The following is a 25,495-nucleotide window of genomic DNA, read 5'->3' on the forward strand; positions in this document are numbered from 1 at the left end:
TATCTGTTCTTAAAGCAGCACTAAGTTACTTGTTTACCTTAATAAATCCTTTCCGTCGTCCCACTGGGGGTAATACAAGTGTTAATGGGATGATTGGGGGGGTCTTTCATCTCCCCTGGTGTGTCTGGCGAAAAAAAACACAATTGCAACTTCCCTGCACCAGGTTGGAGGCCCCAATACACACGAATAGAATCACGAAGAAGAAGCTAGCAGGCTAACGGGCAAAGCAAACTGCGGGCTAGCACCACTGAAACAGTATCTACAGCCAAGTTTGAGTGAAAAAAAATTATCTCCAAGAACAGATCAACTTTCCCCAAAGCAAAACTAAGTACCTCGTGCCCCTAGAGGCCATAAGCGCCACTGCAGGCGTCGTAGCATGTTTTTACTCATTAATTGTAAATACTACACTGACAGAAAAGACAAAGGGACAGAGGGATATTGTACATCCAATTACACAATGGAGATATTTTTTTTCACTCAAACTTGGCTGTAAATACTGTTTAAGTGGCGCTAGCCCGCAGTTAGCTTTGCCCGTTAGCCTGTTAGCTTCTTCTTCGTGATTCTATTCGCGTGTATTGGGGCCTCCAACCTGGTGCAGGGAAGTTGCAATTGCCAAACATGACCATATATGGGTGATTCCAGAGATAGATACAGACGGCATCTCGTCATAGAAGGGGGCGTGGCTTCGCCGAGGGGGAAAATAGAATCTTTAGAGCAGGGGTGGCCAACCAGTCGGAGGCCAAGAGCCGAAATTTTCAACCTTGATCCTATGAAGAGCCACAAAGGCACCGACCATTAGCGAGATCCCGAGGCGGTACTTTATTGTGATTAAATAGAATGTGACCGTTTTATTTAATCACAATAAACTATAACTTTATGCCTTTTTCTTTTTTTTTTTAAATAATTGTGTTAGATTGAATGGTTTTACTCCTCAACAAGATTGAAATACATGTATATTAAATGACATTTTGTGTTTCCTGTTCTGACTGAGACAGAAATAGATTATTATTATTATTTTTATTTTTTTTAATGCTGGGGTGTGTTTGTATGTGGGGCCCTGCCCACTGAGCCCCCTTCTCTGATTCGCCCCTGGCCTGTGCCTGCAGCTTCGTCCTGACTGGACTGTGCAAAGAACGCACTCTAGGCTGCACAAAGTTCATGAACTTTAACCAGGAGCCTCTGGAGGATCTGAGAGTCTGTTTTAAGTTGCATCTGTTACAGTTATAGCACGTGTGAAAGAAAAGTCATGACTTTGCGTATTTCCGCGTTACGATGTCGCGCTTCGCATCATACGCTTAATAAGAGCTCCGCTTTTTTCCATTTCCTAATTTTGATCTTTTTCTGTGAATATGTGGCCAAATTACATCAAATAAAGAGTAGGCTGATCAGAAACCTGAAAAGCACAGAAGCTGATCCCAGAGCCACGATCTGCCTGCCTGTTGTTCAACCGACATCCCGCTGTGAGTGAGGCCGCACGGGCACCTTTTACACGCCGCCTCGAAAAGGAGAGAGATACAGACTCTCATTCATGTGTAGAGATGGAAACAGGGTCTGTAGGACGATGGTTGGATTTTTGGTCAAAGACTGTTACAGTTTATGGGAAATATTTACCAATTATTTTGCAAAGAGCCGCATTGTATTAAACATCTCCAATCATGCAAAGAGCCGCACTCTGATTGGCCAAGAGCCGCATGCGGCTCGAGAGCCGCGGGTTGGCCACCCCTGCTTTAGAGAAACACAATTTTTCTTTTTTGCCATTTTCTGGTGGAATATCAACTTATTTATCACATACAAATAAAGTCAAATGTTAAATGGGCCCATATGGATATTTTCTCACAGCAGATTGTTCAGTAGAAGTGAAAAAACGGCAGTTGTAGCAAGTGCTAGCTAGATGTTAGCATTAGCCCTTTGCTAACATGTAGCATCAAGTTAGCATTCTCCGTTATTTCTATATTTATGGGCTGTTGAACCACTTTGCTCCTCCCCATGTCTTTGTATCATTGTTTAGTAGAAACTATATTCATATTTCAGCGTTTGTTGAAGTAGTTTTTGAATAACTAGAGAAAATTTACATTTTTTCAAAATTGTTTTCCCCTTAACTGTTTTCAAAAATGACCATATATGGGCGATTCCAGAGATGCCGTCTGTATCTATAGTCACAAAGCGCTTTACATGAGACAATTGCACGTTCACTCCATACTCGGTGGTGGTAAACTACGTTAACTCTTGTATCACCCCCAGAGGGACCACGGAAAGGATTTATTAAAGGGGGGTATTATGCAAAATCGACTTTTTCAAGTTTTACATCATGTTATTCTGTCATTCCCTCATTAAAAACATGCCTGAAGTGTTGCCTTGGCACATTCACGTGTTTCTGAGTAATCTGTAAAAGCTCTGATGGCGGCCATTTTAGGGATAGGTTTGCCTGAGTCCTCCTAGGAACGCCCCCACCTCCTGGAGACGCCTCCGAGCTTTCGTCACCAGCCGAGTAACCAACCACTGCTCCTCAGCAGAACCCCCTCCCCACTGATGCCACAGACAGCGTGTGGAGGGGGCGTGTCTAAAGGCTCAGAGGTTCTTAAAGAGACAGAGGCCTATTTCAAGACATTCACTACAGCCATTTTGAGAGAGACATTTTATACAAGGCAGTTATTCTAATTTACTGCATTTACAGACCAACAGAAGGTTTGGTCATCATTGTAGTGTGATATAGACTGGTGCTATGTGATTGAAAAAAGCATAATACCCCCTCTTTAAGGTAAACAAGTTACTTAGTACTGCTTTAAGTCTAAGAAAGTTTAAATAAAATGATAGACTGACATTGCTCTCCTTTCCACAAGCACAGTCCTGAAAGAGGAAAGTAAGACAGAATTTGAACTTGAGACAGTGAATGCACTAAGGGGGTCATTTATCGAGACAAGCTGAAAAATAAAATGTACTGTTTTGTGGTCGTGTTGCACCTGATTTAGCCGAGTGAATTTTTCCCAGTTCCAAATCTAAAAGCTTCTCACCTGGAGAGCAACAGTGTAATGCCTCAAGTGTTTGTGTCAGTTTTTGTTACGTTTTTGTGTCATGCTTTGTGGTGAACATGTCTGGGCTCTTTCTACACATTACTGGAGCAAGTAGGGCATAGACAATACACATTTTAACATTTTTACACTCTGTTTAGTCCCTTTAAAGTTAAATTTGATTTGAATTCTTGTTTTTTTCCCCCCAAAGGTTGTAAAAGTCAGAAGCACGTGTTACGACCGGAGGCTTTGGAAGGAACGGACGAGGAGGATCCAGTCAGCGCTCTGGAGTGGGACCCTTTATCCACAGACTATCTACTGGGTACCGCACTGTTCAGACAGAATTCACATCGTTTATCAGCGATCAGATAAAATAACTGTAACCATTAAATCTTTATAGTGTTGTTGAGTCTAATAATCTTCATCCGTCTTTCAATAAATGTGGGGAAAATGTAAAATGACTGCTGTTGTTTAAATAGCACCAAAGCAGCCAGCGTTATGACATTTACTCACTTCTGCCACCTCAGGTCATGCGTGTAACTGCGGCTTCTAAATTAAGCTCATGCACGACGCCAATTCGGACCTGAAGTCGAAACGTTTTGAGAGACAGTGCAGGAGCAGGAGGACAAACATTTGATGAAAATGTGGCAATAAAGAGACAAAAATGTGATGAAAAATGTGGCAAAAAAGAGACAAAAATGTGATGAAAAAGAGACAAAAATGTGATGAAAAAAGAGACAAAAAAGTAATGAAAAAGTGACAAAAATTTGATGAAAAAGAGACAAAAATGTGACACAAAAGAGACAAAAATGTGATGAAAATGTGGCAAAAAAGAGACGAAAATTTGATGAAAATGAGACAAAAATGTGACAAAAAAGAGACGAAAATTTGATGAAAATGAGACAAAAATGTGACAAAAAAGAGACAAAAATGTGACACAAAAGAGACAAAAATGTGATGAAAAAAGAGACAAAAAAGTAATGAAAAAAGTGATGAAAAAGAGACGAAAATTTGATGAAAAAGAGACAAAAATGTGACACAAAAGAGACAAAAATGTGATGAAAATGTGGCAAAAAAGAGACGAAAATTTGATGAAAATGAGACAAAAATGTGACAAAAAAGAGACAAGAATGTGACAAAAAGAGACAAAAATGTGATGAAAAAAGACACAAAAAAGTGATGAAAATGTGGCAAAAAAAGACAAAAAAGTGATGAAAAAGAGAAAAAAGTGATGAAAAAGAGACAAAAATGTGATGAAAAAGAGACAAAAATGTGATGAAAAAGAGACAAAAATGTGGCAAAAAGAGATGAAAATTTGATGAAAAAGAGACAAAAATGTGGCAAAAAAGAGACAAAAATGTGATGAAAAAGTGACAAAAAAGTGATGAAAAAGAGACAAAAATGTGGCAAAAAAGAGACAAAAAAATTATGAAAAAGAGACAAAAATGTGATGAAAAAGTGACAAAAATGTGATGAAAAAAAGAGAAAAAAATGTGGCAAAAAAGAGACAAAAATTACCAAAAATAGACAAAAATTGGATGAAAAAGAGACAAAAAATGTTTGAAAAAAAAAAAAGTAACTGCAGCTTCTATATCAAGCTCATGCATGACGCCAATTCGGACCCGAAGTCGAAACGTTTTGAGAGACAGTGCAGGAGCAGGAGGACAAACATTTGATGAAAATGTGGCAATAAAGAGACAAAAATGTGATGAAAAATGTGGCAAAAAAGTGACAAAAATTTGATGAAAAAGAGACAAAAATGTGACACAAAAGAGACAAAAATGTGATGAAAATGTGGCAAAAAAGAGACGAAAATTTGATGAAAAAGAGACAAAAATGTGACACAAAAGAGACAAAAATGTGATGAAAAAAGAGACAAAAAAGTGATGAAAAAAGTGATGAAAAAGAGACGAAAATTTGACAAAAAAGAGACAAAAATGTGACACAAAAGAGACAAGAATGTGACAAAAAGAGACAAAAATTTGATGAAAAAGAGACAAAAAAGTGATGAAAAAGAGACAAAAATGTGATGAAAAAGAGACAAAAATGTGGCAAAAAGAGATGAAAATTTGATGAAAAATAGACAAAAATGTGGCAAAAAAGAGACAAAAAAATTATGAAAAAGAGACAAAAATGTGATGAAAAAAAGAGACAAAAATGTGGCAAAAAAGAGACAAAAATTACCAAAAATAGACAAAAATTGGATGAAAAAGAGACAAAAAATGTTTGAAAAAAAAAAAAGTAACTGCAGCTTCTATATCAAGCTCATGCATGACGCCAATTCGGACCCGAAGTAGCAACGTTTTGAGACAGTGCAGGATTTTAGAGGCAGTTGTGGTGAACAGGTCTGAGCTCATTCTACACATTAGGACATGGCTGGAACATGTAGGAAAATACATACTTTTAACATCTTTAAACTCTGTATAGTCCCTTTAAGTCCTTCTGCTCTCGTTCCTCAGTGTCCAACCTGCACAATGGGATCCGCCTGGTGGACAGTGAAGCTCTGGCCTGCATCACCTCCTTCTGCTTCCCCTCCTCCGCTGCTTCAGTCCAGTGTCTGGCCTGGGTTCACTCTGCCCCGGGGATGTTCATCACTGGAGGTAACGGCTTATTTTGAACATGTCATGCAACAAAAACAGTGATATAATGTTTTTCTCCCTCCCCGATTTCACGACTTGAGTAAAAGTACAGATATTACTGATAAAATATTACTCAGAGTTGCTCAATTTTTATGGCTTTTTTTGTCGTGTTTTCGTTTATTCCTTGCAGTTTCTGAAAATATGTGTACGGTTCGTATGAGTAAAACCACAACTTACAGGTGGTGGGTGGCCGGTAACTGGTTAAGTACGTGTTACGAAAAATACTATGAATTTACAGCTTCACAAACACAAACATTGCGCCTGTATTCACCGTCTCTACGGCAACACGACGGGAACAAACCGTCTTCCTTGTTGTGAGTCAATGGCATTTGACTGTACACCTGCACAGCGCCCCCTGCTGTTCATGCAGTGTGCATTATTCGTCTTTTAAAATGAACAAAACATGTGGCGAAATGCAGTGATGTACCTGAACGTGTTCATATTTTGGGCGAACTGAACACTGAACGCACAGCGTTACTGCCTGATGAACGAAACCATGAACGCGTTCATTCTGGTGTCTGTGAACGGCATTCCCGTTCTATTTACGTTCGTTCAATTTGGTGCCAGATTTCTTATATCAGTGAATATAAAACCCCGCCGCGCCGTGCGAGTTTCCCAGCGGTTCTAAACTCTGGCGGGTCCACGGTGTAGCTCGCGCTCGCTCCGCCCCCGCGCCAACGGCCCGACTGTGTCCAGTTCTGAGGCGGTGAACTCTGCTGTTTATGGCCCTGGCACAGGCCCTGACACCGGTAACCAGCGGGTCCGCACGGCGCCCGCGAGCCACAGTGTGAGGCTACGAAGAGAGTTTCCCTTGTGTAACGTCTGTCGCTCCAAACTCCTCTGCTCCGCGGTGCCACTCATTTACATAAAGACACAATGTGGAGTTTTTAACAACAAATTAGCTCCTAAAACAATCTTATTCACATGATTAGTTTACCAATTTAACACAAATGCAATTGAATATTTGTAGCTTCATTTTCCACTAATAATTTACCAATTAAGCTTAAAAAAATAAATAATAATAAAATAAAATATGATTAACAAAGATATCCAAAATCCACTCATAAAACAGTGACAGGCTGAGATGAAAGAGTTTGCATAACACTAAGTGAGGAGGCCATAATATTTTTGACTCATGGCTGAAGTCAACTTTCTCCAGCTCCCAAGGTTGGCAAAAATGCATCTCAAAATACTTCAGATTGTTGCTTTAAGAATATTAGAAATATTTCCCTGAGAGGAGAAATATTCTTCTCAACTATTCCACCCCTGACCCGTTTTCATGCCTGAATAATAGCTCACAGCAAAAAAAAGAAAAATAACTATGAACTAGTTCATTTTTGGAACTATGAACGAACTAGTTCATTTTGAAATTTGTGAACTGAACTTTGAACTGGTTTATGTAGAAAATGAACTTTCCCAACACTGGTGAAATGTGCTTTTTCCTTTGGAGCCTTTATATGAATGTACTGGAGTGGACAGTGTTATATTTATCTTTCAAATGTAGGGGAGTAAAAGGAATGCGTTCTCGACAAAAGTACACATCTCCACAAACTTAAACACAGTACTACTTAAGTAAATTAATTGTGTTACTGACCTCCTCTAGTTGTACCTCATTCATGCAGGTTTGAGTAACTGTTTTTACTTTGGTCGTTTCTTCTTCTACTCTACTGTTCTGTATTTCATCAGTAGAACCAGGAAGTGTCCTCTGCATCTTTAAAGCGGACCCATTGATTTGTTAGCATGCCATCAGCTAAGAATAGCGGCTTGCGTCTTATTAACTTGATCATAGGTATTGTCAATCAATGGGGGCGCCCACGTAACTTACAAAATGCTTCAAAGAATTGTCCTCGACTCATTTCTCATCAGGTTTTGTCTATTTGAATGTTAGTATTTTATGAAATTAAAATGAATAGGAACTTAATCATTCTTTTTCCTGCTTTCATTGATATTTCTTATTCTACGAGATTGATTTTAGGGAGAAACCTTGGATTGCTGAGACGTGATTACAGCTGGATCGTAGAGGAAACAAGCATTTATTTATAATTAACGGACTCTCATCAGAATATGCGCCTGATTAGAGACTTGCTATTATTAACCCCGGTGTCAGCTGGCGTGTGGGACGTTTTCACACGCCGTCTGTCTGTGAGCGGATACGTGTGAACGTTCACGCGCACACGGAGCAGCTTCAGGCTCATTGTCCTGCATTAATGCTGGGTGTTTGTCTGAGTGACACTGGATTCACCTGTCGCCCCTGTGGTCCTTTCTTTGGACAATTCTGACAGATTTCGACTTAATATTGCAATCACGATTACATTTAGGGACTTTTGTTTTAAGATTAAGTTTTGGCTTCTATGCACGTTCAGGAGCATTACCACTTGAAAGAAAGGTATAATTCAAAGTAAGACCTCACTCAAGGGTGTAGGTTTGGTGTTACTATTGGTGGGGACACTTTACCCCCCCTCAAAAATAAATAAATAAATAAAATACATTAAGGGGAGACACTACAGGCAAAACTCTATTTTTTCAGTTTTCAGGTTTTGGGCCAAATTGGTCTCTGAACATACAAGCTTTCACCTGGAAACAGAAAATATGACTAATCTTCACAAAAACATGTTTAAATATTGCGCTGGTTCAATGTTCCCCCATAGACTTATATGGGAGAATGCAATTTCAAAGGCCTTTTTCTCAAAACACATTTTTCTGTCATTGTGGCGACACTATGTCCACGTCAGTCGGACCTAAAGACTTCACATTTTCCAGCCTTGGACTGAACAACATTTGAGTTTTTATTGAGTTTTGAATGTCAAAAAATAAGGCGAAAATTAAATTTTTACAAATGTTTCCACTAAAAAACAGCTTATTTTAAAACTAAACAAGAAATCCAAAATCCCCTCTGAAAAAGTCTTGGCAACTCATTCATCAATAAAATGAAACCATAAGTTTGAATGTAGCTCTATCCATTATTCACATTTCGTCGCCGAAAAGATGGGAAATTTGGGGCATTTTTAGGCATAAAACACCTTGTTCTTATAAGAAAAGATAAAATGACAGAAAACTTGCCATGTATTTTTTTCTCACATTTATGCCAGTGATCGACAGCAAAGGTTTCAAATTGATATCTGTATATATACATTTTTTCCCTATTCACCTGCAGTGTCTCGCCTTAAATGAATAAAAAAGTTTTTTTTCCACTAAGATAATGCCTCTAGACTTGTCAAACATCGTCACATAGGCATATTAATATAATAATAATAATATTAATAATATATTAATATTTAGTTTTGTTTTTATTAGTGAAAATCTGTCTCTAAACTCCCCGTGTTGCCCCTCCCCTCACTGCTGCGCTCAGAGAACATGGCACAGAAGCCGCTCTCCTCTCCCACTTAACTTGTTAATGAAATAAGTTATGGAACGGGCAGACCGACCATTTTCTGATCGTTGTTGAGTGAAACATCCGACATAAATAAACTAGAAACATCGCCTGTTTCCGTCGGACACGTAAATGCGTCTCACGTAAGGCTTAAAGAGACAGAAGCTCCGTTGCAACCCGAAAATATGCATTTCTCCGCGGATATTTGACCAATCAACGCGAAACAAAAAGTGTTTTGATGGCGATCGTCCTCTCCCAAGCCTAAATATCCACATCTGAGTCAAGTCTTTGTGAAAGATCACACAATGTGAAGGAAGTTGGTGGGGACAACTTGGCCATCCTGAAATATTGATGGGGACATGTCCACACCAGTCCTTCAGGAAGTTACGCCCTTGACCTCACTGAGACACGATAGTTTGTCCACAAGGCTCAATAAAATAATGAAAATCATATAAAGGGCCTCTATCATACAAAATCAGCTTGTTATAAAGTGAAAGCCCCATGAAAAACATACTTGGAGCAGAGTTTTGTTCCACATGTTTCTGATTTTTATACATTTTTTAATTTTATTTTTTTAAATGTCATTGTTTGACGGCCAGAAGGTTTTTTTTTATTACGAAACTAGACACTCTAATACACCTAATATGTGGTTTTGGCAGCTCTGTGATGAACAGAACTGAAGATGACGATCAAAAACTTATCAAGAGTCACGAACTGGACACTTTATATTTATTACTGCGTTTCTTTTCCTCTTTTTTTGTCCGAGGGGGGTGTGGTCTTGCGAAGCGAACAGCTGTAAAGCCGCCACTTCTGCGCGTTTGACAAAGCAGAGCGGCTTCACATGGAAAGATCAAAACAGATGAGATTTTAACATTTCTCTAATTTTCTAAATGGTTAAAATTGGTCCGAGGACGACTGAGAAACATCCTGTTAAAGTCTTCAATACAAGAACCAGGCTGTTTAAATGCACACGCGGTGTTTCAAAACGTGTCAACAATGTTGTCCAATTGACTTAAAACGAAAGAGATATTTCGGCATTTGCCTCTTCACATAACGTTAGTGTCCGTCCAGAGAGGAGAGATGAGAGAGGAGTTAATCAGAAAGGAAAGTGTCTCATAAAACCCTGTTATCTCCCTTTCTAGAAAAAAATCTGTGATTTTGATCCAAACTAGCCTCTGTTTAGCTTAGATTTCTCAGAAACGGAGGCACGTATAATTAAACTGTTTTCACCTACGGAGAGCTTAGCGTCTCACCTTTCAAACGAGCCAACGCCTGTGTCCACAGCTATAACATAGAATACACTGTGGTGCTACAAATATCATGAAATATTATCTGGATTGTTGGCACTCAACAGCTAAATCCCCAAAACAGCAAAGCCTCAATGTGTTAATTTGATTTAGCTGTTTGTTTCTTTCCTGTGTAGGCCGAGAGCCACTGGTTTAGACTCTGATTCTGTCCATGGCCAAACTGTCTTCCTCGCGCTGAGCTCCATGTTAATGTATATTACAAAAATATCAAATAGTTATAAAAGCTTAAAAACACATGATATCGGACCTTTCAACAGCTCTCAGCCCTCCTGCAGATGTGGAGATGCTTTGATTGCAGAGAATTCCTCAAACTGTGGTACAGACTCAAAATTATCTTTTACACCGCGTAACATTTCACCCAATAAATAAGATCAAATGTAAGTATTTATTACGTTGCAGATATTTTCTTGTTGTAATATAGCTAAAGGAAAGAACAATCTAACATCAAACCTTCTGTAGCTTCTAGATTAACTTGTTCTGTTCTTGTGTTTGTCTGTGGTCTCAGACTCTCAGGTGGGAGTTCTCCGAGTGTGGACCGTGTCTCGCTCCACCCCCCTCGACAGCTTCAAACTGAAGAAGACCGGCTTCCACGCGCTGCACGTCCTCAACGCTCCCCTCACAAAGAAAGGTGATGCTCCAAAGTCAAAGAGACGCTTCTATACGACTGGGAACCGCTCAATACTAGAACTTTAACAATCTATTTTTTTTTTTTTTTTATACCTATACTGAATTATTTGTCACATAGAGCCAGAAAACAGAGTAATAATGTTCATTTATTCCTTTTCCTTCTGTTTCATTTCTTTTGCATTTGTATCATTTGTTTGAGGTGAAACAACCAAGAAATTTCCTTTAACTAGAAAAGGGCAGAAAAAACACTTTCCAAATTTTTATCTTTTTTTTCCCCCCATTAAAAAAGGTTTTACTCGTTTTTTTTCCCCAAACCTTTCCATGTTTTTCCCCTAAATTTATATATATTTTTCCTCTATATTCCCTCCAATTTTTCTAAGTGATATTTCACCAATTCCCAAACTTTTTAAATGTTTCACCACAATTTCATCACATTTTTTTTCTATTTTTGCATTTTTTTCAACCAAATATTTCCCTTCTTTTTAATTTTTGTGTTTATTTTTTAATTTTCTTTTTCTTTTTATGACCAACAGCATCAACACTTGGATATAAAGATGTCATATTTCTTTCCAGTGCCTGCTGTCGATACTTTTTTTTTGCCAGTAGTACCTAAACCGCCTTTTTTTCCTGATACCAGACTGAACTTTATTTATTTAGCACATTTCAAGGTACAATATTAACAATGAAAATATTTAAAAAATACATAAAAACTATATTTTAAATAAAAACCTGCCATAAACAATAAAAGGCAAGGATAAAAAATAACTAAAATTAAAAGGACACTGAGAGCCACACAACTCCATCCATCCATCCATCCATCCATCCATCCATTTTCTTCCGCTTTATCCGGGGCCACACAACTCACGCAGTGTTAAAAGCCAAAGAGTAAAAGTGGTGATAAAAGTCAGATTTGATGACCGTATTTACTTGCTGGTCTAGTTTAAAATCATTATCAATAGTGACGCCAAGGTTGGTGAGGGAATTAAAAGAACCCAAATCCAAAAGGGAGTCTTAGGCTGTGTCCGAATGTCCACACTAATCCCTAACCCCTCATTCACTACATAGGCCGCACTATATAGTCACTATATAGTCACTGATTCTGTTGGCGATTCAGACACAAGCCACGACTTTCTCCGCTCTGCGTGACGTCACGCGCGCTGCGGCTGCAGATACGTTTTTTTTTTTTTTCATCTGAATTTATTTATTGTTACAAACGTTTATTTTATGAAAGAGAGCGACTGTTTTGGCATTTTTACAGGCGTTACTATCATCACCAAAAAAGCAAAAAAAAAAAAAAAAAGTCACCCCAGCGTGAGCTCAGAGACGCCGAAAGTCGGTCAGAGCCCGGTGTCCGAAACACCAGCAGATTGAGTGACTACATCTGCTAAAAGTCACTAAACTCCGGGAATAAAGTATTTCTGCGACAAAGACCAAACAAACTCAGAGACAGTGGAATATTTATGGATAAATACGAGTCAGATACACTTTTACTTCACATGGATTTTACGTGAATGGCTTGGATTATTCGAGAGGAAGCTGTCAGTCATTTAACAGCTCAAGCTAAAGGTTAGCAGCTAACGTTAGCATCTTTTCACCGTAGCCGTTTATATTTAGGTCGTTTATTCATGAGAAACACAAACACTCGACTGAAACAGCTGATTTACTTCAGTCGTGTTTAGTTCAAAGACCTGTCTCTGTCAGGCTCTTCTCCGACTCTCGCAATGCATTGTGGTCTATATTGACCCGTTTAGTGACCATCGATGCTCACTACTTTTCGAGATGCATTGTGGGAAATTTCGAGCGCACTACTTTTTTCTTTCTGGACATTCGGACACCCCTACAACATGTGACCACTATATAGTCACTATATAGTGACTATATAGGGAATAGTGTGGACATTCGGATACAGCCATTGTGTCCAAACACTATGACCTCAGTTTCACCCTCATATGGGCCAACCAAGCCTTGACGTCACTCAGACACTTGAGGAGGGGGAGTCAAGGGGCTGGAAGAGCGTTTGTGGAGTGGTAGGTGAATTTGGCTGTCAGCGTATTGGTCAGGGGTAGGCAAGTTTTGTTGGCGGAGGCCGATTTTCTTTATCGTAAACAGCCCGAGGGCCGAAGCCGCTGATTATTAGCCCAAAGTAAAACACAACACTGGAAAATGACCATATTAAATGAGATAAATGACTTAAAATTGCTTGAATTAAAGTTCTTCTATGTTGAATTTGAGTCAGTTTGAACTAATCCAAGATACAAATGCTATAGCGCCAATGGAACAGGAATAAAACACTTGAAATCAGACAATTGTTTTTCACTTGAAATGACACAAAATTATCTGAATTAAGAGAATAACAACTACTAAAGGTTTTATCTCATCTAAGACCGGGCAAAATCTACTTTAATCTCTTAATTCAAGTAGATTTATGTCATTTCTTCCTTAAAAAGATTAGTTTTTTCAGTGCATTTCTTTCAAATGCCAGTGTTGTACATAATACAAGACCTCACTGGGTGAATTGACAGTATTTCTACCTTTATTTCTCCCGTTTAACTCTAATAATGTTCAAAGTACTCTCTGATTTGTGTAATAAGGTTTCTCAAAATCATCTTGAGGGCCAGAGGTTCTGTGCTGGAGGGCCGGATTTGGCCCCAGGGCCTGACGTTGCCCACCCCTGGCATAGGTGATGTTGAATGCCGTGTTTCTTAAAGATACAGCTTCGTGGGAGGAGGTAGAGTGCAAAAAGAACAGGTGCCAGTATAGAACCCTGGGGGACTCCACAGTGAAACGGGGGCAGAAGGCGAGGTGGAGCCCCCCCAGCCTCCAGGGCAGTCGTTTAACAGTACCCTGCCCTTCGCTTTTATGGTCCAAAGTCCTATTAATGACAGACGCAACGATAGAAATAGTATTAATATGATGTTATGATGTTTTCTGATGAACCCTTTCCCCCCTCTCCAGCCTAAACTGCCCCTCTCCTGTGCCTCTTCTGCCCCCCCTCAGCCCAGAGCGCGTGTTCCCCCGGTAAAAGCCAGCATCTGAGCTCCACCAGTGAAGCCGTGCCTCCCCCGACGCTGTCCCAGAACCACTGCTTCTCCCTCCCCCCGGGACACGCCGTCTGCTGCTTCCTGGACGGGGGGGTCGGGCTCTACGACATGGCCGGCAAAAAGTGGGACTTCCTGCGCGACCTGGTATTTACCTCGTCTCAGTCTGTGGCAGATTGTGCTCGATGTTTAGTTCAGAAAGTCCTGAAAATGATCTGTTTACAGTTTTCAAGGGAAGTCACACAAGTTTTAACCTCTTAACCCCCACCTGGACATTATCTCCAGTGTGGCTTTACTCAAATCTAAAAGCTTCTTGAAAAAAGCATCAAAACAGCGACAAAAAAGAGACAAACATTTGATGAAAAAGAGACAAAAAAGTGATGAAAATGTGGCAAAAAAGAGACAAAAATATGATGTATATTTGGCAAAAATACGATGAAAAAGAGGCAAAAATGTGATGAAAAAGAGGCAAAAATTGAATGAAAAAGAGACAAAAAAGTGATGAAAATGTGGCAAAAAGAGACAAAAATGTGACAAAAAAGAGACAAAAATGTGACCAAAAAGAGACAAAAATTTGATGGTTATTTGGCAAAAATACGATGAAAAAGAGGCAAAAATGGGATGGAAAAAGAGGCAAAAATTGAATGAAAAAGAGACAAAAAAGTGATGAAAATGTGGCAAAAAAGAGACAAAAATGTGACAAAAAAGAGACTAAAATTTGATGAAAAAAAGACAAAAATGTGACAAAAAAGAGACAAAAATATGATGAAAAAAAGACAAAAATGTGACAAAAAAGAGGCAAAAATATGATGAAAAAAAGACAAAAATGTGACAAAAAAGAGACAAAAATATGATGAAAAAAAGACAAAAAAGTGATGAAAATTTGGCAAACATTTAATGAAAAAGAGACAAAAAAGTGATGAAAATGTGGCAAAAAAGAGACAAAAATGTGACAAAAAAAGAGACAAAAATTTGATGAAAAAAAGAAAAAAATGTGACAAAAAAGAGACAAAAATATGATGAAAAAAAGACAAAAATGTGACAAAAAAGAGACAAAAATGTGATGAAAAAAAGACAAAAATTTAATGAAAAAGAGACAAAAAGTGATGAAAAGGAGACAAAAAAGAGACAAAAATGTGACAAAAAAATTATGAAAAAGAGAAAAAAATTATCAAAAAAGAGACAAAAATTGGATGAAAAGAGACAAAAAATGTAAAAAAAAAAATAAAGTAAGAAAAAAGAAAAAAATGACAAAAGAGCAACAAAAAGTGACAAAAAGAGCAATGGAAAAAGTGACGACAACGCGGCAACAACTCAAGAAAAAAAGATCCATTTACATCAGTTTTGTAGGTCTTAGCTTTCAAATGAGGCGTTACACTGGCCTATAGGCTGTAAACTCTCCAGTCAAGAAGTGTTTAGATTTGTGTAAAGCCGAACTGGAGAAAGTGCACTCGGTTAAGGCGGGGGTGAAGAGGTTAAAGTGGACTTGCTGGCTGACGTTTCGATTTCCTCTCTCTCTCCTCTGGTTGTTCCAGGGCCACATAGAAACCATCTTCGACTGTAAGTTTAAACCCGACGACCCCAACCTTTTGGCCACGGCCAGTTTCGACGGCACCATAAAGATCTGGGACACCAACACGCTCACGGCGGTTTACACGTCGCCGGGGAACGAAGGCGTCGTCTACTCTCTGTCCTGGGCCCCAGGTAAAATCCAAACGTTATCACAGACGCTGAGAAACAGGAAGGAGGCACAAGACTGAACACGTGAACATCAAACCTGTTCTCGCCTTTTCATTTATTTGTTGGCATTGGTCAGTTTCAGGAAAGCAAATACAGAATACTGAATACTTGCATTGAAATGTATTTTGTTACATATTCCATTAGTTTGTCCAGAGCATTGTATTCTGAATACTCCACATTGCAGTGCTAATTAGGAACTCAAAAGAGCAGTTTTGTAAATACACCAGGAGCAGACCACACGACACACGGTGCACATGTGATTTAAATCTTTATTTGTCTTTTTTATTTAAAGCAGTACTAAGTAACGTGTTTACCTTAATAAATCCTCTCCGTAGTCCCTGTGGGGGTAATACAAGTGTTTATGGGATGATTGGAGGATCTTTTATCTCCCCCTGGTGTCTCTGACCAGAAAACCATGTTTGCAACTTGACTGCCCCCGGTGCGGAGCAAGCAATACACACTAATGAAATCATGAAGAAGAAGCTAACATGCTAACGGGCAAAGCTAACAGCGGGCTAACGTCACTTTAAACAGTATTTACAGCCAAGTTTGAGTGAAAAAAAATATTTCTATTGCATAATTGGATGTACAGTTACCCTCTCTCCCTTCGCCTTTCCTGTCAGCGTAGTATTTACTCTCCAAGACAATTAATAAGTTATAAAATCGTAACTTGCTACTACACCTGCAGTTGCGCTTATGGCCTCTAGGGGGAAGAGTTACTTAGCCCGCAGTTAGCTTTGCCTGTTAGCATGTTAGCTTCTTCTTCGTGATTCCATTAGTGTGTATTGCTTTCTCCGGACCGGTGGCAGTCAAGTTGCAAACATGGTTTTCTGGTCAGAGACACCAGGGGGAGATGAAAGACCCTCCAATCATCCCATAAACACTTGTATTACCCCCACAGGGACTACGGAGAGGATTTATTAAGGTAAACAAGTTACTTAGTACTGCTTTAATAATCATCATAAATATAGCAATCATAATAATGCATTAGTCTTATATAGCACTTTCCAGACGCTCAAAGTCGCTTTACGATTTCGTGCTTTATTCATTAACTCCATACTCAGTGGTGGTAAGCTGCTATTGCTGCCCTGGGGTAGACTGACGGAAGTGAGGCAACCAGTCTGCGCCATCGGCCCCTCCGAACACCACCCACTCACTCACTAACTACGTTCACCCAAACGGTCTCCCATCCAAGTACCGACCAGGCCCTTCCTGCTTAGCTTCCGAGGTCTTTTCCCTCGTCCTTTTGACCTTTCTTTTCTTATATTGTTGTGCAAAATGAAGCCGAAATGTATTTGTACTGCGATGATTCCTTTAGATTTTAGATTTTAATGTCATTTTTTGAGCTCCCGATCCGATCCGGTATTTTTGACACTTCATCTGGCCGATACCGATCCGATACAGTCTTTTTGTATTATTAGATTTTTATAGAATATACTGTATATCATTATATATTATTGCCTATGGATATTACCAGTTTTACCACTAGTTTTACCAGTTGTATTTTTTTCATAAACATGGAAGACGTTTTGGCTTTAGCTTTGAATTTGAACCCCTTAACTCCCACCTGAACCGAGCACTTTTTCTCCAGTTTGGCTTTACCCCAATCCAAAAGCTTCTGGAAAAAAAGGTGTGAAAATAGCAACAAAACTGAGACGGAAACAATGATGGAAATGTGACAAAAAAGTGAGAAAACTTTGACAAAAAATGACAAAAAATGTGACAAAAAAAGGACAAAAAATGGAATTAAAAACATTACAAAAAGGTTACAAAATGAGTTGAATACCCCCCCAAAAAGATGGAAAAAAATGTGATGACATGATTAGAAAGTTTTTCAGAAGCAGGTGTTTTAATTCTGTTTTGAAATGTGTCTTGTATAAGCCCACGAGAGCTGAGCACTTCTGTGAAAGACACAATAATAAGAATAAATCAAATCAGATCAATCAATTCCGTGTCCTAGCTTAGCGATAGCATGAAGGCCGGGAATCTGCGGTCCTGGATCTGCAGCGGCTCCATCTGCAGGTTTACCGCTGTGCTGTGATAAACCCTCGAAGCCAGTCATCAAATCCGATCCAATCCGATACTCTAAAAAAAGCCTGATCGGCTACCGATACCGATACTGAATATCGGATCGGTACATCCCTAATGTTGAGTGGCCCAGTAGCGCAGCGGTCAGCGCCTCCGCTTCACAGCTGGAAGGTCCCGAGTTCGATTCCCACCAGGGACGGGGGCCTTTCTGTGTGGAGTTTGCATGTTCTCCCTGTGTCTGTGTAGGTTTCCTCTGGGTACTCTGGTTTTCCCTACCACAAAACATGTACAATAGGTGACTCCTTCAGCCAGGTGATTCTGACCATCAGCCTGGCTCCACATCATGGAGACGGGTCCCCGGGCGCGGCACTGTCGACCACTGCTCCCCAGCGGCATCGAAGGATGGCGGGGACAATAAAGTCTACAAACAAACAAACAAACAAAACAAACAAACGTAATACACTGACTATGTGGGACTATGTGACGGTGGCCGCCTTCCCCCATACCGTTCAGTGCGGGCTAACTGAAGCTTGTTCATGTTAGCAATTTGGCTGTTGTTTTTGGAGCTAACTCCTTAATTTAGAACAAGAAATAAAATAAATGTTAAAGCAGCACTAAGTAACTTGTTTACCTTAATAAATCCTCTCCGTAGTCCCTGTGGGGGTGATACAAGGGTTTATGGGATGATTGGAGGGTCTTTCATCTCCCCCTGGTGTCTCTGACCAGAAAACCATGTTTGCAACTTGACTGCCCCCGGTGCGGAGAAAGCAATACACACTAATGGAATCACGAAGAAGAAGCTAACAGGCTAACGGGCAAAGCTAACTGCGGGCTAACGTCACTTTAAACAGTATTTACAGCCAAGTTTGAGTGAAAAAACATATTTCCATTGTATAACTGGATGTACAATATCCCTCTCTCCCTTCGCCTTTTCTGTCAGCGTAGTATTTACTCTCCAAGACAATTAATAAATTAAAAAATCGTAACTTGCTACTACACCTGCAGTTGCGCTTATGGCCTCTAGGGGGAAGAGTTACTTAGTACTGCTTTAAAAAGAGCAAAAGGACGATGAAGCACGTGTGAAGACAAACACATGAAGGTCAGAATGAATCGATAATCAATAACTGATGTCTTAAAAAAAGGTCCATTAGAACAAGGAACTTCCTTTACGGCTCCAGGAAGAAGAAGGCAATCATTTGTCCATTTTAATTTACAGTCTGTGGTGTGATGTCATAAAACAGTAACAGCACTGAATGTATGTAAATAATAAATAGCACCCCCATGAGAGATGATAAAGACACCTTGAGCCTTGAATATTATTTAAGAGATTTGAGTAGAATGATGAAAATGTGTCCTTCAGATGAATCTTCAAAATTGTTGGTGCTTAAACGTCAGGTCCACATAATGACATGAGCCTCAGAAAGTGTATTTTCTTTTACGATTAACCAGAACAATAAACGCAAAATACTAAACACATACTAGCACATTTTTTTGTACTTTATGTCCTAACCCTTTTCTCTATTCCTCCTCCATTTTGTTGGAGGAGGTGTGCCCTCAGTCACGTAAACACAGCACAGACGGCGTTAGCATTTAGCCTCTCGCCCTGTCCAGCTCCAAACCAGGTGAAGATAGAAGCTACCAAGCTCTTCCACGTTTTCCCTATTTAAATATGGTTACGTGAAGTGTTACACGATAAAGTATAATTACACAAAATTAAACTTCTTCTTCTTCTTCTTCTTCTTCTTCTTCTTCTTCTTCTTCTTCTTCTTCTTCTTCTTCTTCTTTTTCTTTTTCTTCTTTTTCCTCTTTTTCCTCTTTTTCCTCTTTTTCCTCCTCCTCTTTTTCCTCTTTTTCCTCTTTTTCCTCTTCCTCTTTTTCCTCTTTTTCCTCCTCCTCTTTTTCCTCTTTTTCCTCCTCCTCTTTTTCCTCTTCCTCTTTTTCCTCTTTTTCCTCTTTTTCCTCTTCCTCTTTTTCCTCTTTTTCCTCTTTTTCCTCTTTCCTCCTCCTCTTTTTCCTCTTTTTCCTCCTCCTCTTTTTCCTCTTTTTCCTCTTTCCTCCTCCTCTTTTTCCTCTTTTTCCTCTTTCCTCCTCCTCTTTTTCCTCTTTTTCCTCTTCCTCTTTTTCCTCTTTTTCCTCCTCCTCTTTTTCCTCTTTTTCCTCCTCCTCTTTTTCCTCTTTTTCCTCTTTTTCCTCCTCCTCTTTTTCCTCTTTTTCCTCTTTTTCCTCTTCCTCTTTTTCCTCTTTTTCCTCTTCCTCTTTTTCCTCTTTTTCCTCCTCCTCTTTTTCCTCTTTTTCCTCCTCCTCTTTTTCCTCTTTTTCCTCTTTTTCCTCTTTTTCCTCTTCCTCTTTTTCCTCTTTTTCCTCTTTTTCCTCTTTTTCTTCCTCTTTTTCCTCTTTTTCCTCTTTTTCTTCCTCTTTTTCCTCTTTTTCCTCCTCTTTTTCCTCTTTTTCCTCCTCCTCTTTTTCCTCTTTTTCCTCTTTTTCTTCCTCTTTTTCCTCTTTTTCCTCCTCTTTTTCCTCTTTTTCCTCCTCTTTTTCCTCCTCTTTTTCCTCCTCCTCTTTTTCCTCTTTTTCCTCTTTTTCCTCCTCCTCTTTTTCCTCTTTTTCCTCTTCCTCTTTTTCCTCTTTTTCCTCCTCCTCTTTTTCCTCTTTTTCCTCTTCCTCTTTTTCCTCTTTTTCTTCTTCCTCTTTTTCCTCTTTTTCTTCCTCTTTTTCCTCTTTTTCCTCCTCTTTTTCCTCTTTTTCCTCTTTTTCCTCTTCCTCTTTTTCCTCTTTTTCCTCCTCCTCTTTTTCCTCTTTTTCCTCTTTCCTCTTTTTCCTCTTTTTCCTCTTTTTCCTCCTCCTCTTTTTCCTCTTTTTCCTCCTCCTCTTTTTCCTCTTTTTCCTCTTTTTCCTTCTCCTCTTTTTCCTCTTTTTCCTCCTCCTCTTTTTCCTCTTCCTCTTTTTCCTCTTTTTCCTCTTCCTCTTTTTCCTCTTCCTCTTTTTCCTCTTTTTCTTCCTCTTTTTCCTCCTCTTTTTCCTCTTTTTCCTCCTCTTTTTCCTCTTTTTCCTCTTTCCTCCTCCTCTTTTTCCTCTTTCCTCCTCCTCTTTTTCCTCTTTCCTCCTCCTCTTTTTCCTCTTTTTCCTCCTCCTCTTTTTCCTCTTTTTCCTCTTTCCTCCTCCTCTTTTTCCTCTTTCCTCCTCCTCTTTTTCCTCTTTTTCCTCTTTCCTCCTCCTCTTTTTCCTCTTTTTCCTCTTCCTCTTTTTCCTCTTCCTCTTTTTCCTCTTTCCTCCTCCTCTTTTTCCTCTTTTTCCTCTTCCTCTTTTTCCTCTTTTTCTTCCTCTTTTTCCTCTTTTTCCTCTTTTTCCTCCTCTTTTTCCTCTTTTTCCTCTTTCCTCCTCCTCTTTTTCCTCTTTTTCCTCCTCTTTTTCCTCTTTTTCCTCTTTCCTCCTCCTCTTTTTCCTCTTTCCTCCTCCTCTTTTTCCTCTTTCCTCCTCCTCTTTTTCCTCTTTTTCCTCCTCCTCCTTCTCCTTCCTTCTCCTTATTTCTCCTCCTCCTCCTCCTCTTTCTCCTCCCTCCATTTTGTTCCGCAGGAGACCTAAACTGCATCGCAGGTGCAACGTCCCGTAACGGAGCGTTCATCTGGGACGTACGAAAGGGCAAAATCATCACACGCTTTAATGAGGTGAGGGTTTCGTGTTCTCTCTTCTTCTGCACCTGAGGCAAGTCCTTACGTTTGTTTTGATTCCATGTTCTGCGCAGCACGGGAAAAACGGCATATTCTGCATCTCCTGGAGCCATAAGGATTCAAAGAGGATCGCGACGTGTAGCGGGGACGGATTCTGGTCGGTGCCGAGAGCCGCCGCGAGACATCGAACTCATCGTTTGTTCGAGTTAACGTTGGAGCTTGTGTGTGGTCTTATTTCCGCAGCATCATCAGAACCATCGACGGGAAAATCCTGCACAAATACAAACACCCGGCGGCCGTGTTCGGCTGCGACTGGAGCCAGAATAATAAGTGAGTGGGTTTTAAATGTTGCCAGATAAAGCTTTGCAGATGAGAATGTAGAAAGCCACGTGACAACCTCTGAGGAAGGAAATCTACATAAAGGTCTGACTGTAAGAACCAAAAATAGCGGGAGAATTTATAAATATGACGTCCCCAGGAAAATCTCCTTCCTACTCAATCAAAATGGAATTAATTAAAAGTACAGTTCACACACAGTATTTTTACTTTAAAGGAACAGGCCATCGTTTTTGCAGACTGAGATATGTTCTTACCTGAGCTTAGACGAGTTCATGTGTACCTGTCTGGTCTTCATGTGTGCACTCAGTCACGTAAACACAGCACAGACGGCGTTAGCATTTAGCCTCTCCTCCTCTATAGCTCTAAATGAGGTGAAGATAGAAGCTACCAAGCTCTTCCACGTTTTCCCTATTTAAATATGATTTCGTGAAGTGTTATATTATAAAGTATAATTACACAAAATTAAACTTCTTCTTCTCCTTCTTCTCCTCTTTCTCCTCTTTCTCCTTCTCCTCTTTCTCCTCTTTCTCCTTCTTCTCCTCTTTCTCCTCTTTCTCCTTCTTCTCCTTCTTCTCCTTCTTCTCCTCTTTCTCCTTCTTCTCCTCTTTCTCCTTCTTCTCCTTCTTCTCCTTCTTCTCCTTCTCCTCTTTCTCCTTCTTCTCCTCTTTCTCCTCTTTCTCCTTCTTCTCCTTCTTCTTCTTCTTCTTCTCCTTCTTCTCCTCTTTCTCCTTCTTCTCCTCTTTCTCCTCTTTCTCCTTCTTCTCCTTCTTCTCCTTCTTCTTCTTCTTCTTCTCCTTCTTCTCCTCTTTCTCCTTCTTCTCCTCTTTCTCCTCTTTCTCCTTCTTCTCCTCTTTCTCCTCTTTCTCCTTCTTCTCCTCTTTCTCCTTCTTCTCCTCTTTCTCCTCTTTCTCCTTCTTCTCCTTCTTCTTCTTCTTCTTCTTCTCCTTCTTCTCCTCTTTCTCCTCTTTCTCCTTCTTCTCCTTCTTCTTCTTCTTCTTCCCCTTCTTCTCCTTCTTCTCCTCTTTCTCCTTCTTCTCCTCTTTCTCCTCTTTCTCCTTCTTCTCCTTCTTCTTCTTCTTCTCCTTCTTCTCCTCTTTCTCCTTCTTCTCCTTCTTCTCCTTCTTCTTCTTCTCCTTCTTCTCCTCTTTCTCCTCTTTCTCCTCTTTCTCCTTCTTCTTCTTCTTCTTCTTCTTCCCCTTCTTCTCCTTCTTCTCCTCTTTCTCCTTCTTCTCCTCTTTCTCCTTCTTCTCCTTCTTCTTCTTCTTCTCCTTCTTCTCCTCTTTCTCCTTCTTCTCCTTCTTCTCCTCTTTCTCCTCTTTCTCCTTCTTCTCCTTCTTCTTCTTCTTCTTCTTCTCCTTCTTCTCCTCTTTCTCCTCTTTCTCCTTCTTCTTCTTCTTCTTCTTCTCCTTCTTCTCCTCTTTCTCCTTCTTCTCCTTCTTCTCCTTCTTCTCCTTCTTCTCCTCTTTCTCCTTCTTCTCCTTCTTCTCCTTCTTCTTCTTCTCCTTCTTCTCCTCTTTCTCCTCTTTCTCCTTCTTCTTCTTCTTCTTCTTCTCCTTCTTCTCCTCTTTCTCCTTCTTCTCCTTCTTCTCCTTCTTCTCCTCTTTCTCCTCTTTCTCCTTCTTCTCCTTCTTCTTCTTCTCCTTCTTCTCCTCTTTCTCCTTCTTCTCCTTCTTCTCCTTCTTCTCCTCTTTCTCCTCTTTCTCCTTCTTCTCCTCTTTCTCCTCTTTCTCCTTCTTCTCCTCTTTCTCCTCTTTCTCCTTCTTCTCCTCTTTCTCCTTCTTCTCCTTCTTCTCCTCTTTCTCCTCTTTCTCCTTCTTCTCCTCTTTCTCCTCTTTCTCCTTCTTCTCCTCTTTCTCCTCCTTCCTTCTCCTCTTTCTCCTCCTTCCTTCTCCTCTTTCTCCTCCTTCCTTCTCCTCTTTCTCCTCCTTCCTTCTCCTCTTTCTCCTCCTTCCTTCTCCTCTTTCTCCTCTTTCTCCTTCTTCTCCTTCTTCTCCTTCTTCTCCTCTTTCTCCTTCTTCTCCTTCTTCTCCTCTTTCTCCTCCTTCCTTCTCCTCTTTCTCCTCCTTCCTTCTCCTCTTTCTCCTCCTTCCTTCTCCTCTTTCTCCTCCTTCCTTCTCCTCTTTCTCCTCTTTCTCCTTCTTCTCCTTCTTCTCCTTCTTCTCCTTCTTCTCCTCTTTCTCCTCTTTCTCCTTCTTCTCTTTGTCCTCCTTCCTTCTCCTCTTTCTCCTCCTTCCTTCTCCTCTTTCTCCTCCTTCTCCTCCTCCTCCTTCTCCTCCTCCTTCTCCTCCTTCTCCTTATTGTCCTTCTTCTTCTTCTTGTCAACTTTACCTGCAATTTAATTGAATTAAAACATATCTATTCCTATTCAGAGTTTCCTGAAGCTTCTCCCACATGAACAAAGCACAAACCTTTTTCTTTGTCAGTGAATTTAGAAGATCTGACACTGAAATTCTCATGTTTTTGGTCTCTTTTCATTAACGCAGGAGCCAAGCCGTCATAATTATAGACTTAGTCATATTTAACAACCTTTAATTTAGTTTGAGCCTGCAAAATTACTACTTTAACCAAAATGACGGCTATGTTAACACCGTAAAGGCGCTGTACAGTGTTAACATAGCCATTTGTGAAAAAAGACCTTGTGCAGTGGTTTTAATTAAAAATATTTTTATATATGGGGCATCAGCAGCTTCTTGTTTGTGAATGTTGTAAGATCTGCTCAAAACCCTGTGAAGAAACAGGTTTGTGGAAATGGCTTTCATTGGGTCTTGGGCCTCTTAACTCGCGCCATTTTCTCCAGTTCAACTTTACCCAAATCCTGTAGGCCAGTGTAACACCTCATTTGAAAGATCAACAAAACTCATCTAAATGGATCTTTTTCCTCACATCATCAGATTTTTTTCCATCTTTTTTATTATTTTGGGGGGGGAGGTGTTCAACTATTTTTAGTAACTTTTTTTGGTCTTTTTTTGTTGTTGTCATTTTTTGTCACATTTTTGTCATTTTTTCGTCGCTTTTTTGTCATTTTTTAATCATTTTTTAGTCATTTTTTTGTATCATTTTTTGTCACTTTTATGTCACATTTTTGTCATTTTTTTGTCACTTTTTGTAATTTTTTGTAATTTTTTGTCTTTTTTTGTCTTTTTTTGTGTCTTTTTTTGTCTTTTTTGTCATTTTTTTGTCACATTTTTGTCATTTTTTCGTCGCTTTTTTATCATTTTTTGTCACTTTTTTGTCTTTTTTTTTGTCATTTTTGTCATTGTTTGTCACACTTTTTGTCACATTTTTGTCATTTTTTCATCACTTTTTTGTCATTTTTTTGTCAATTATTTGTCATTTTTTTGTCTTTTTTTGTCTTTTTTTTGTCTTTTTTTGTCTTTTTTTTGTCTTTTTTTGTCTTTTTTGTCACATTTTTGTCACATTTTTGTCACATTTTTTGTCACTTTTTTGTCTTTTTTTGTCATTTTTTCATCACTTTTTTGTCATTTTTTTGTCTTTTTTTTTGCCATTTTTAGCCATTTTTTTGTCACATTTTTGTCACATTTTTTGTCATTTTTTGTCATTTTTTGTGTCTTTTTTGTGTGTCTTTTTTGGGCTTTTTTTCGTCACTTTTTTGTCAAAGTTTTCTCACTTTTTTCTCACATTTCCATCATTGTTTTCGTCTCAGTTCTGTCGCTATTTTCACACCTTTTTTCCCAGAAGCTTTTGGATTGGGGTAAAGCCAAACTGGAGAA

General features: G+C 39.5%; 1 protein-coding gene across 1 annotated transcript in view; it reads left to right on the plus strand.

The window, feature by feature from the left end:
- The window catches only part of wdr17 (WD repeat domain 17), a gene marked incomplete at its 3' end in the record, with an annotated part of 72,078 nt that overhangs the window by 13,681 nt on the left and 32,902 nt on the right, over positions 1-25,495 (plus strand). The window contains exons 5-12 of the mRNA XM_079553280.1: positions 3,220-3,330; positions 5,468-5,608; positions 10,830-10,952; positions 13,949-14,136; positions 15,525-15,693; positions 21,331-21,422; positions 21,500-21,582; positions 21,669-21,755. Of these exons, the coding sequence (XP_079409406.1) occupies positions 3,220-3,330; positions 5,468-5,608; positions 10,830-10,952; positions 13,949-14,136; positions 15,525-15,693; positions 21,331-21,422; positions 21,500-21,582; positions 21,669-21,755 (994 nt within the window). The remainder of the gene's footprint in view (positions 1-3,219; positions 3,331-5,467; positions 5,609-10,829; positions 10,953-13,948; positions 14,137-15,524; positions 15,694-21,330; positions 21,423-21,499; positions 21,583-21,668; positions 21,756-25,495) is intronic.

The sequence above is a fragment of the Gobius niger genome, assembly GCF_951799975.1.
Source record: "Gobius niger genome assembly, chromosome: 3".
NCBI classification, from domain to species: domain Eukaryota; kingdom Metazoa; phylum Chordata; class Actinopteri; order Gobiiformes; family Gobiidae; genus Gobius; species Gobius niger.